We start from the raw sequence: 12,763 nt of genomic DNA, 5'->3' as shown, positions 1-12,763 counted from the left end.
TCTCTCAAGAAGTGGCTGCACGAATAGACACTAGGGAACAGAGATTAGCGAGCAAGCCCTACGACAACAGTGTGATCGGGTCAGACGGAAGTAAGGGTGGTGACGGGGTGGGAGGGGCGTGTGGCGAGGGAGGTCCGGGCGGCTGCGCGGAGCCCCGGCTGGAAGTACGGAGGGACGGGTGCGCACACGCCTCGGTACTACGAGGCACTTGAGCTGAAGCCAGCCTTTCCCGTCTCCGGCTCCGGTGCGACTGCGCCGTGAAGCCGCTGGCGGCGATTGGCCCAGGGGGTGAGAGGGGGCGGGAGGTAAAGAGAGGGAAGTCCACCGTCCTCGGCGCGCGCCCACCCGCCCGCGGCAGGGGAACCAAGGGGGCTGGAGAGGAAGCAGCTCCCTGCTGCGTTGTTTTGGGCTCCGAGGGCCGAAAGGGGGAGGGAGGAAGGGCGAGAAACAAACACTACGTAGCGGAGGCTGCGTGCGGCCTTCTGCCTGCGTGCCTACGTGCGTGCGCTCGCTCGCGCGGGCTCAGTGCTGGCGCGTGAGGCGGAGGCGGGCGGCGGCGGCGCCTGCGCGGTCGGGCTCGGTCGACGGCTCTCAGGGGAGGAGGCGGCGGGAGGCGGAGGAGGCGGCGGCGGCGATGGAGGTGAAGCGGCTGAAAGTGACCGAGCTGCGGTCGGAGCTGCAGCGGCGCGGCCTGGACTCGCGCGGCCTCAAGGTGGATCTGGCGCAGCGGCTGCAGGAGGCGCTGGACGCCGAGATGCTCGAGGACGAGGCCGGCGGTGGCGGGGCCGGGCCCGGCGGGGCCTGCAAGGCGGAGCCTCGGCCTGTGGCCGCGTCGGGCGGCGGCCCGGGCGGGGACGAGGAGGAGGACGAAGAGGAGGAGGAGGAGGACGAGGAGGCGCTGCTTGAGGACGAAGACGAAGAGCCACCCCCTGCCGAGGCCTCGGGCCAGGCCGCACAGCCGCCGCCGGAGCCCCCGGAGGCGGCAGCCGTGGAGGCCGCGGCCGAGCCCGATGCTTCCGAGAAACCAGCGGAGGAGGCCACAGCCGAGTCAGGTGGGGTGAACGGTGGCGAAGAGCAGGGCACCGACAAGGGGGAGGAAGATGAGCCGGAGGATCGGAGCGGAGACGAGACGCCGGGATCCGAGGCGCCGGGTGACAAGGCCGCAGAGGAACAGGGTGAGGAGCTGGCAGCGGAGCGGGTGCGCCCCTGACCCAGCACCAAGCCCTGCATCGCGGGGTTCGATTCCCATCGCCATTCGGTGGGACTCCCCAGGGGAGGTGGCTTTCGTCCTCTACCCACCTTTTTTGGGGGTTTGACTACCTCTGGTGGCCCCACTCTCTGCAGGCGGGAGGTTCCTGCCTAACTCGGTTGCTTGGTGGTAGTGGATGGAAGTAAGCGATGTTGCTTGCGAACTGCTTATGAGCTACCTGTTGGAGCAGCCTTCCGCGGTGCTGGTTATCTTTTCCTAAACCGAGAATGCACTGAGGAATTGTTGATTACACGGACAGCCAGACCGACTGTTGGAGGCTTCGGCCCGACTGTTGACTTTTTCGCCATAAAATTAAGCAATAAGCTCAGTTCGTCAAAGTTCGCTCCATCGAAAGCTCAATATTAGAGTTTGAGCCACACCGAAAATCTGGAAATCTAACATTGCTCCTGCTTTAGCAGCCTGTGGTGTGAGGGTGTCAAGTTTAATCGTTAACTACGGAAGAAAAAATTTTAATCTACAGCATTTAGAACGTTAATCAACATTATTTGGCTAGGGGTTTAACCTTGCCTGAATTCTTACAACTAAATTTTAATCTTTCATCTGAGTAGCTGGTTGGGCAAATTTGTATATTTGCTGTACACTTAGCTAGCTTTTTACATTTCGGGTCCTTGACTTCCTGAATTGAAATGGTTGGGCTGTTGGTGGGTCCATTGAGTAACCTTGTGGAAGAGACTGTATAGAGTTGCCCTAGGGAGTTAGTGACCTTTCTCTCTTTGAAGTAATTGGATGGTTGGAGCTGATCCATAACTGTCTTGTCAGAGTAGGGAGGAAAACTAGAGCTGCTTCCCATTCTTCATATGAAGTGGCTTGCTTTAGTTCCTTTTATAATACATTTTTTAGGCTGCTGCTTGGTATGATGGTATAATTGGAACCCATTCTACAACAGTCACATGCAACTTGCAGATTGTCCTATGTTCTGGAACAAAAATCCCATTACATAACCTTTGACTTAACGTGTACCGCCAGATAGCAGATAAAAAAGGTTGAGGGATAAAGGACTTCTTTAAAGAAGTTATTATTAAAAACTTTAGTGTTACAAACCAAAAAAGTCCAAGGAAAAATTGTTTTTCTTCTCCTTTTGTGAAGAATGTTGCGAAATGTATGACAATGCTTTTCTGCCCCAAATTATGTGCAGTAAAGATGCAGTATTATTTGTGGGTCTCTTGTGACTTAATGGTTTGCTCCTGCAAGTTTCAGTAAAAATCTGTGATAAAAATACAGCTCTGTATATACACCATAGTCCATTAGCTATGTAAGTAAAGCTGTGGATGGCTGTGCGTTTCAAAGCTGGAAAGGCAAACCCTTAAAAAAAAAAAAATTGAGGCTTCTGTAACATGAACCTGTGGAAAAGTGTTGGAAAACATATATTAAGTGTCCAGCTTAAATCCAAATCTGATAGTCAGGAATCGAAGTTAAGCTATGAAGTTTTTAAAAAACTCATGGGATGTTTCTTTTATGTCATATTGGTGGGAAAATCTGCAAGTTTGACCTGATTTAAGCAGATAAATTTAGAATGCAAAAATTGCCGAATTTTTAATCTACTGCTTGGCTGTAATTAGCCCATAATGTCCCTTTTTTTAAAAAAAAAAAAAAAATCCCAGCCAATGACAGGAAGATGATCATCTTTGGAAATAAAACATTCTGTGAATGCCATGGGAAAAACCTGGCTCTTCTGACTAGACAGATATGCAGGTCCTCCTTTAGTTTCTGTTGGTTCTGAGCTTATTCTACACTCCAGTATGAAAACTGCTGATTTTCTTTCCCTCCTTTTTGTAGGAGATGACCAAGATAGTGAAAAGTCAAAACCGGCAGGCTCAGATGGTGAGCGGCGGGGGGTAAAGAGACAGCGGGATGAGAAGGATGAACATGGCCGAGCTTACTATGAATTCCGAGAGGAGGCTTACCACAGCCGGTGAGGGAAATAGTCCCTTTCATTGAAGGGAGTGTCTGCTCTGATTTTGGTATACCTGATGTTGATTGGAGAGTTTGGAAAGAGGGGTGGATTAAAAATGGAATAGGTTTTTACAGGCCTAAGTTTTAGATTAAATCTACCCTGAGAGCTCCTGTTGCCCTTTTCACATTTGTTGAAAGAAGCTGTCTGCTGGAAGTTTATATTTGCTGATAAACAGACCTGATGTCATGCAGACACCTCTCCAATTAGAGGACTTTGGTTACACTGTATTTGCTTTTCTCTCATATGTATAGTTCAAAGTCTCCACCACCCCCGGAAGAAGAGGCAAAAGATGAGGAAGAGGATCAGACTCTTGTGAACCTGGACACGTGTATGTATAAGGCAGACAGGTTGAGGTTTTAAACCAATCAAAAGTGATTTTGGAGATTAAAACTTCATGGCCTGCAGCTTTGAAAAGATTTAAACTTTGTATCCATTCTTGAGAACTGGGTATACTTGTGTTCTATTGGTGGCTTCAAGTGTTGGGCATTGGAGTAAACAGATCGCTTCTTTCTTAACAGATACCTCGGATCTCCATTTTCAAGTGAGCAAAGACCGCTATGGAGGGCAGCCGCTTTTCTCAGAGAAGTTCCCCACCCTTTGGTCCGGGGCAAGAAGTACTTATGGAGTGACAAAGGGGAAAGTCTGCTTTGAGGCCAAGGTAGTGTGTACAGCTCATTAGGACCGTTCATTTATTAAATTAGTCATTAGACTACTATGTAGTGGGCTCCAGTACATAGTAGTTTACTGCCCACCAGTATTTTATTAGTGCAGAAAAAGGCACCACGCTTGAATGACAACCGTAGCGCCAGTAACCGAGAAATTGACCCTAATGGCTTTGGTTTAAGTTTATTGACAGTTGTTTTTCTGACGTTGAGTTGTGATAGTTGTCGTTTTCGGTTTGTATCAAAATCTTGTCTAACTCAGACTTTGCTCGAGTATCTGAAAGTTCCTTTTCTGACTTGGCCAGGTAACCCAGAATCTCCCAATGAAAGAAGGCTGCACAGAGGTTTCTCTCCTTCGAGTTGGATGGTCTGTTGATTTTTCCCATCCGCAGCTTGGTAAAGTTATTTTTAACATAATCATTTTAATGTTTGCTGCTCTGTGGGAGGTTTGTGTGTAGGTAACTAATTTGCTGATTATTCTAGGTGAGGATGAATTCTCGTATGGTTTCGATGGACGAGGACTCAAGGCAGAGAATGGGCAGTTTGAGGAATTTGGCCAGACTTTTGGGGAGAGTGATGTCATTGGCTGCTTTGCTGTAAGTGCTCCTGAAAGTTGTAGATTTGTAGCAAGGAGTAAATAGAGGGCACTAGGGATCAATTTGCTTCCCATCGACTGCTGTCTTTTCTGCCTTTGATGCATTGCTCACATAGTTGTTTAGTACAGCAGTTGGAGTAGAGAAAAAAAAGATTAAATTGTAAGATTAATCAACCTCCAGCTCTGTGTGCCCATAAATGCTCTTGTCTTTCGTCGTTGTAGAATTTTGAGGCTGAAGAAGTAGAACTTTCCTTTTCCAAGAATGGAGAAGACCTTGGCGTGGCATTCCGTATCAACAAGGAATCCCTGGCTGACCGGGCCCTCCTACCCCATGTCCTCTGCAAAAATTGTGTTGTAGAATTAAATTTTGGTCAGAAGGAGGAGCCCTTCTTCCCACCGCCAGAAGACTTTGTGTTCATCCATGCCGTGCCTGTGGAGGAGCGCGTGCGCACTGCGGTCCCTCCCAAGACCATAGAGGAGTGTGAGGTATGCTGGAGAGTGTGCAGAACCTTGGTGCTCGTGCTTGGAATGGTGGGTGGGTCGCTTTTCTTCTGAAAACTTTACCCAGCTGGGGGAAGGGGAGGATGTTCTTAAATTGGGCTTTGTAAACATGACCCTCACTTATTTTTTATAGCATTCCTGGTTCTGTTTACTTGCAGGTGATTCTGATGGTGGGACTGCCTGGATCTGGAAAGACCCAGTGGGCACTGAAATACGCAAAAGAAAACCCTGAGAAAAGATACAATGTCCTGGGAGCTGAGACTGTGCTCAATCAAATGAGGGTGAGTTGCTGGGAGGGGTTAGTCAGCTGTGATGTTAGCTCTTGAGGTACCAAGAAATTGATATAATCTTTTCCCAGTGGAGTTGGTCTTTCAGGTGTCTGAGAACAAGGGCCCCACAAATAAAGAAATGCGTTCTCAGTATGTGTTTATGGTAGATTTTTTTCTTTTCCTTTGCTGTGTTGTCAAATGTGAAAGCTGGTAAAGTCTGGAGTTTATCCAGATTGAGACTGGAAATGAGTTCTGTAGGAAATGGACAACATTCACAGCACTGAGCAATGTCAGTGAACTGATGTGGTGGTGGTGTGGCATTTACCAGTGATTCTTGGGCTTTAACTTAGTGTGTAACTCCTTGTGTTTCTCTTCTTCTCAAACTCATTAGATGAAGGGGCTCGAGGAGCCACAGATGGACCCCAAAAGCCGAGACCTTTTAGTTCAGCAAGCCTCCCAGTGCCTTAGTAAGCTGGTCCAGATTGCTTCCCGGACAAAGAGGAACTTCATTCTTGATCAGGTATTGTTCAAACATTCAAAAGAAACCTAATTTAACAATAGGTCCAAAGATAAAAGATTTGGTATCCATTTAATCTGATAAAATTGCTCAGGGACTTTGCTGGTGGTCCAGTGGGTAAGACTCCGTGCTCCCAATGCAGGGGGCCTGGGTTCAATCCCTAGTCAGGGAACTAGATCCCGCGTGCATGCTGCAACTAAGACCCGGCACAGCCAAAATAAATAATATTTTTTTAAATCCCTTTAAAAAAAAATTGCTCAGAGTCAAAATAGGGTGCATATATAGAGAAAGACTGAATTAAGTAACAGAATCAGGTTACCTGATTATGACTAAGTGGTTGTGTTACGGTTGTAATGTGTTTTGAGCTCAGAGATACAACTCTTAGTGTTTTTACCAGAGAGTGTATGGACCCAGACTGTAAAACACATTCTAGAGGCAATGGAAAGAGCGTTGGAGCTTTGGATTCATGGCTCCACCACTTACTAGGTTTGTGACCTTGGACAAGTCTTGGCCTCTCTGAGTCTCAATTTTCATGTTGTGTAAAACAGGATAACATCATGTAGCTTTTGAAGAATTCAAAGAGATTGTGTAAATAAGACCCCTAATCTAGTGCCTCACTTGTGAAAGATGCTCAGTAATTGTTGGTTGAATTAGTGTTTAATTTTTATTCCTAAAACGTCTATTACTCCTCTTGTTCCTAGTGTAACGTGTACAACTCTGGCCAACGGCGGAAGCTATTGCTGTTTAAGACTTTCTCTCGGAAAGTGGTGGTGGTCGTCCCTAATGAGGAGGACTGGAAGAAGAGGCTGGAGCTAAGGAAGGAAGTGGAGGGAGATGATGTGCCTGAGTCTATAATGCTGGAGATGAAAGGTGGGCTAAACTCTACAAGTTAGGGGTCCTGTCCTTGGTCCATGCACACCTCACTGGAGCCTCTTAGCACCTGGAGGATTCTCCACATGTAAAGTGTAAATCTGTGGAAGGGTGTGATCACTTGAAGATTAATGAATGAGTGTGTGATCACTTGAAGATTAATGAATGAGCAGAGTGAATGGTGAAGCAATAACTCCTTGATTCATTCTGATAAAATACAAAAAGAGAAATGGTGATAGATCACAGGATGATAGCCTTAAGGCAGAGGCTTCAACGAGTCAGTTATTCATTTAGTAAGTACTTAAAGTGTCTACTATTTGTCCAGTACTGTTCTAGACATAGGGAAAGAATGAATGAAATGAAGCTCTGCCTCCACCGAATTTATATTCTAGAGATGGGCCATGCTTGTGGTTCAAATTAAAATGGTAGTGGTTGGAGTGAATGATCTCATCAGTATATTTTGATTTCTAGTATCACATTAGGCCTGTTTTTTATTTTTGTTGTTTGTTTGTTTTGGTTTTTGATACACGTGGTACAAAGCCTTACAGCAAGGTTCCCTAGAAGGCAAAATTAACTATCTTGATTGATCTAGTTTTGTGCTGTTCACCTCAGAGTTTGGTTTTTCCCCTTGCTGCCTTCAGCGCCTGACATCCCACCTGAGCTGTCAACTACTGGCTCTTTGAATTCTGATAATGCCCAGGCATGGGAGCTGGTTACACATTTAAGAGCTGGATTCTCCAAGTTTACTTAGAATGAACTAGGCCAGTCCATACCGGTACTCAAGCACTTGGAGGAACTTAGTTCAGTTTTATAAAACGGAGGGCTAACTGGATTCATCTCAGAATCAGGAGAGCCTCATTGAACTGAATTCTGCGGGGACTCAGCCTCTGAACTTGATGTCTAGAGACTGGCAAGTGTGCTGGCCCATCATACACAGGTGGTTTTAATGAGGACCCCGTACTCTTGTTAACTGTTTTTCTTGTATAGATGAGTAAGTGCCTTTAGGCTGGGGTCAGTTTCTTCTTGAGTCTCTTTAAAAGTGTATTTCTTATCTAACCAACACCAAAAGTTTCTCAGTTACTTTTAGCCTCTGGCTGCCTGCTTCTGTCCTGATAAGAAACCTTAACCCAGTTCACTCTTAATTTATTATGGATCACTTGAGAACTTGTAAATCTACAGTTTGCAGATAGCCCTTTGCCTGGGGCTGTTACAGTTTAGGGAAAACCCACAGAGTGAACCCAGCACACTTCTGTGCATTAGTACATGAGGCTTAGAAAATCCTATTCTTGTAGTGGGGTTTTCATCATGAGATCTTACCCGTCTACGTACTTGGAGGCCCACAAGCTTCTCTCTTACTCTTACAGCCAACTTCTCTCTGCCTGAAAAATGCGACTATATGGATGAGGTGACATACGGGGAGCTGGAGAAGGAGGAAGCTCAGCCCATTGTCACTAAGTACAGGGAGGAGGCAAGGAAGCTGCTGCCGCCCTCCGAGAAGCGGACAAACCGCCGAAACAATCGAAACAAGCGAAACCGGCAGAACCGAAGCAGAGGCCAAGGCTACGGTGAGTCCTGGGGACCTGCCAGCCCGAGCCTCAGTCTGTTCTCTGTGCTGAGTGCAGCAGGACCCACAAGGAAAGGGCAGGCAAACCAAGTCAGGTCACCAACAATAAGGAAGCCCCTTCTTACGGAGCTTATTTCTTCCTGTGATCTTTACTCCCAGCTTCTTGTGCTTTTTCCATAATCCTTCAACAAAAGGTAGTTATTTTTCAACAAAAATATTTGTTTCCTTGAAAAGCAATGCTTGAGCCTGTTCATTTATCTAGTTTTCATTTTTACATGTGGACTCCCCATTCACTATTGTAGTTTATTTGAAGGATTTGTGCAGTGAAATCAGATTCTTATCTTTTTCCTTGCTACTTTGTCTATTGGATCAACCCAACTGTATAGAGCAGAAAGTGAATGCATTATTCAGTAATCTGGGGGGGGGGGTGTTAGACAGTAAGTTAGCTTATTAGTGGAATTAATTTCCCTCCTGAATGTCTAGTTTGTCAGTTAACACCCCCCGCCACAGTGTGCATTCACTGTGCATTAAAAATGTGTGTGTGTGTGTGTGTGTGTGTGTGTAATTATAAGTGTAAGTCAACAAACTTTTTGAGTGCCTGCTCTGTGCTGGGCAGTGGGAATACCAACAGTTCCTACCCTGGAAGAGCTTATCATTTAGACTTTGTTCATTTGTATAAAATGATGGGTCTGGGTTATATGATATCCAGGATCCCTTCCAGGGCTGAAAGTCTGTGGCTCTACGAATGGCAGTTTTTACTCATGTTTCTAACTCTGCCATGTATCCTTTTGGCATCTTAAATGTTTTGCAGGAATTGGGGAGCTTCAAAAGGTGAAACCAAGGTGGCTTGGTTTTCTTGTGTCTCTATTCCTCTGCCCTCCCCCACCTCAGACTTTTTAAAAGATCCTGGCTGGTGCTTTAATTAACATTGTGTGAGCCTGGCAGAAGCAGGCCTCCTATTCCCCCAGAATTGCCTTTGGCTCCGACTTTTTGATTTCCACTCAGATGTGGAGCCGGGACCCCATGCCAGCTGTCTGAGCGCGCTCTCCATTTCTCTTCCAGTGGGCGGGCAGCGCCGAGGCTACGACAACCGGGCCTACGGGCAGCAGTACTGGGGGCAGTCTGGAAACAGAGGGGTGAGTGCAGCTCTCCTTCTGCTCCTCCCTCTGGGCCGTGATAGCCATTCCTATTGGCTTGGGGGAGCAGAGTGGTTTGGGCTGTTTTCTCAGGGCTTAGGGTTTTGCCCATTTAATTTGTTCCTCTGGAAGACTTTATCCTGGGAAGGTTAAGCTTGTTTATAATATCAAGTGAAGATGTGTCTCATTTAAGACGGGGGATAGCAGTGGCTTGTGATGCTGAAAGCCCATACATCTTCGCTCTTTCTCCTTCTCCTTTCTCAGGGTTACCGTAACTTCTACGATCGATACAGGGGAGACTACGATCGGTTCTATGGGCGAGATTATGAGTACAACAGATACAGAGACTATTACAGACAATACAGTCGGGATGTAAGTATCATCTGGGGATAGAGAGATGAAGGGGGGCAGGGCCAAAGGGATGAGTGTCGTGCCTCTCCATCCTTAGCCAGCTGTGGCTCCAGGTGATGGAGTTTCCCCTTTCTTCTAGTGGCAGAATTACTACTACCACCATCCCCAGGACAGAGACCGATACTACAGGAACTACTACGGTTACCAAGGGTATCGGTGAAGCCCCTGCCATTGTCGCCTGTCAGCCATGAAGCTGAATCTCTGGGGGTGCCAAGCACCCCCCAAAACACAACCAAGGAAAACAGGGGCTGCCGGGGTGGGGCTGAGCTGCCGGGGAGGGGCGGTGGGGGGAGGGTGCGCAAGCGGGGGGGGGAGGGGGTGGAAACAAACAACAAAACTGTACATTTTTTTTTAAAGTTTGTTGAAAAGAATATTGTCTTATTCTATAAAACATTTCAAACCTAGTTAGATATTTGTAATCAAAAAACCATTTGCTCAGAAAGCAGCACTTAGGGCTGCCTGTCCTATACCCTGCAGTCAGACAGGAAAAGAACTGAAAATGTCACCCTTCTGACATTCTGAGGCAGCTGGACTGGCAGCCGAGTAAGGGAGAGTGATGTCGAGGTAGTGCGGAGCGGGTGGGGAGGCGTGTGAGGGCACTCTCCATACAGGCAGGAGCGGGGACAGAGGGAGAGCTTGTGACTGGGGCAGTGAAAATAAACGATCAGCTCTTATCAATCACTTGCACCAACTAACCGTTTGTATTTTCTTTACCGACCTTTCCCTCTTGGGATATCTGGTCTGGTGGGCTGGGAGGCCATAGTGTCCCTGTCTCCACGTTCCTGTGCCTTTGTGCTGTTTGGCTGAGGCATGGAGACCACCAGTTGGGCGGTTCTGTTATAGGATCCCCACGCCAAGGAGGCGTGGGGACTGTTCCTGATTGCAGAGCAGAATAGCTTGCAGCCTCTCTGTGGCTGTTAATGGATTTCCGTAAAATCCGGGGGAAGAGTTGGGGTTGCAGCCCTCAGCCTGAAGACTGTGATTTGCCAGTCTCTACTCTCTGTCTTCCAAGGTTGAGACAGGTGGGAAGTCTCTGAAATCATCTCTGTTAGAGAATCTGTCCTCTTATAGTTCAAGAGAAGGAACGTTTCTCAGGGTTTCAGCTCACACAGAAACGAAGCAGGATTCTTTTCACTGCAGCAGGATATGTATATAGGTGAATCCTGTGGTGTGGGCTACCAGGCCCAGGCGCTGAGAATAGCAGCTATTTTCTACGGTGTGGAGGGCCGGGGCCCTGCTGGCCTTTTTGATACACAGATAGAGAGTGAATAGAAAAGGGGAGGGTGGGGGGCGGGAGGCAGCTCCGTGGGGCTGCTGGAACTTGGGAAGAGCATGAATGTGAGCGTGTGCAGCGTGTGCATGAAAGAGAGCACCCCTTCCCGACTTGTTGAAACAGGATTCCTCCTGGGGTGCCTTCCCTGTGTGTCCCAGAGAGGCCTCTAGCCAAGAGACTTCAGTCGGGAGAGTTATTGTTTTGTAACTTTACCAGCACCCTCCCAGTTCTTGACAGACAGCTTCAGGTTGTGGGTTCAAGAATACAGGTGGATTATGGGAATGCTCTTTCAATACTGAGCTTCAGTTTTCATTCACCTTCCTGCTCAGCATTGTGTCAGCCAAGAGCTTACTCAGCGAACACCACACATTGCTGCACTTCCTGGCGAGGGGAGCCCTGGGTTGTGCTACTAGAAGGTACTTCACTTCCATTTCCTTACCTGGGCAGTCCTCTGTTGAAAATTTTGTGCTGAGATTTGACCTCTCTCCCCCTCTCCCACGGTTACTGCCGTGCCCAGGAGGGTGCGCAGGCCCTCGTCCTGGCCCTCTAGTCGCCCTTCTGCTCCACAAGGACCTCTGACCCGGAGGCTGGAATGGGGGCTGGTAGGCAATACGTTTGCTTGCTCAAAATGATGTCCTTTCTCTGGGCACCTGCTTTTTCCGTGGTGCCGTCAAATGGATTTGTGTGTGGCAGTGGGTGAAGTGATTGCATGAATTTTTCTGTAACCCACTAACTTTTTATTATCATTAAGGGGAGTTTTTGAGAAAGTTTTGCTCATAGTGTCAGGGAGGTAAAAAGGAGGAGGTAGAAACTGGAGCCCAAAGAGATTCCCTTAGGGCAAGATTATAACAGAAAATTGACTCTGAGGCAGAAGCTGCCACCCCTATTCAAACGTTTAGTTCTCCAGCAAATAGCATCTTTTTATAGTCTACAACACAGTTCGGGGATGCTAGGCCCTCAGGACCAGGGGGACAAAGCTTAAGCCGCTTTGGGTTTTTTGGGGGGAGGGGAGGTACTTGCTGTTAATTTTTGACACTAGAAAGTCATTTTTTTTAAAAAAAAAAAAGCTTTTTCTAGGTGGGTGGAGAGTGAAACTGCCACGTCCTTGTCGGTTTAGTCCAAGAGATCACTCGCAACAACAGTAGATGTCTGGGTTTTGTTTCTGTCTTTTTTTATTATGAAAAAACAATGTTAAGGGGGAAAATGTGGATTAACAGGCGGGATCCCTACCCTTGTTTTCCTTAGAAGACTTGTTTAGTGTTTTATCAGACGTCTGTTGTAGTTGTAGATGGAAAAGCTTGTGAGAAAAACAAACACCACATGGAGCCTGTAAATGTTATTGCACAACCTGTAAAGCATTCTTGGAAGTGGCCAGTAAAAAAGGGTTTTACCATTTAAAAAAAATGTAACTGTGTCATTGTTTACATCTGTAACTTTTTCCTCCCCTGTTCTCATTACAACATTATGGCAAAAATGTAGGCACGGTAGCTTCCAGTTTTAGAATAAATAACCATTTGGATTGAATTCACCCTCTCTCCTGTCGCTGCACTGACTGGGTAGAGTGTGTCATTGGGGGCTTTATTTCTGATGCTGCTCCTCAAGTTGTACTGGGTTCCAACCAAGGTTGGCTTTCCTCTTTCATGGCTTTTCTCCCTTCCTATTCTGCCATGCTTTCACTTGGGAACCAGCCATACCTTCACTCGGGGTCACTCGGGGTTTGTTGGCTTACTTAAGTGCTTGC

At 47.2% G+C, this 12,763-nt stretch overlaps 1 protein-coding gene across 2 annotated transcripts; it reads left to right on the top strand.

Annotated features, from left to right (window-relative positions):
• Positions 1-179: 179 nt before the first annotated feature.
• Positions 180-10,021, top strand: HNRNPUL2 (heterogeneous nuclear ribonucleoprotein U like 2). Of its 2 annotated transcripts, XM_060019060.1 has the most exons (14): positions 191-1,175; positions 3,047-3,182; positions 3,476-3,552; positions 3,743-3,882; positions 4,192-4,282; positions 4,370-4,482; positions 4,704-4,967; positions 5,141-5,263; positions 5,643-5,771; positions 6,470-6,638; positions 8,003-8,203; positions 9,265-9,338; positions 9,603-9,710; positions 9,829-10,021. In XM_060019060.1, the coding sequence occupies exons 1-14, from the start codon at positions 635-637 to the stop codon at positions 9,907-9,909; spliced, it is 2,247 nt and encodes a 748-aa protein (XP_059875043.1). In that variant the 5' UTR covers positions 191-634; the 3' UTR covers positions 9,910-10,021. The 2 variants fall into 2 exon arrangements, 1 of the variants encoding a protein (XP_059875043.1); XR_009520417.1 differs by lacking the exon at positions 9,265-9,338 and having other exon boundaries at positions 180-1,175; positions 9,829-9,869.
• The last annotated feature ends 2,742 nt before the right edge of the window (positions 10,022-12,763 follow it).

The sequence above is a fragment of the Delphinus delphis genome, chromosome 8, assembly GCF_949987515.2.
Source record: "Delphinus delphis chromosome 8, mDelDel1.2, whole genome shotgun sequence".
NCBI classification, from domain to species: Eukaryota; Metazoa; Chordata; class Mammalia; order Artiodactyla; family Delphinidae; genus Delphinus; species Delphinus delphis.
This window is presented reverse-complemented; position numbering and strand designations above follow the sequence as displayed.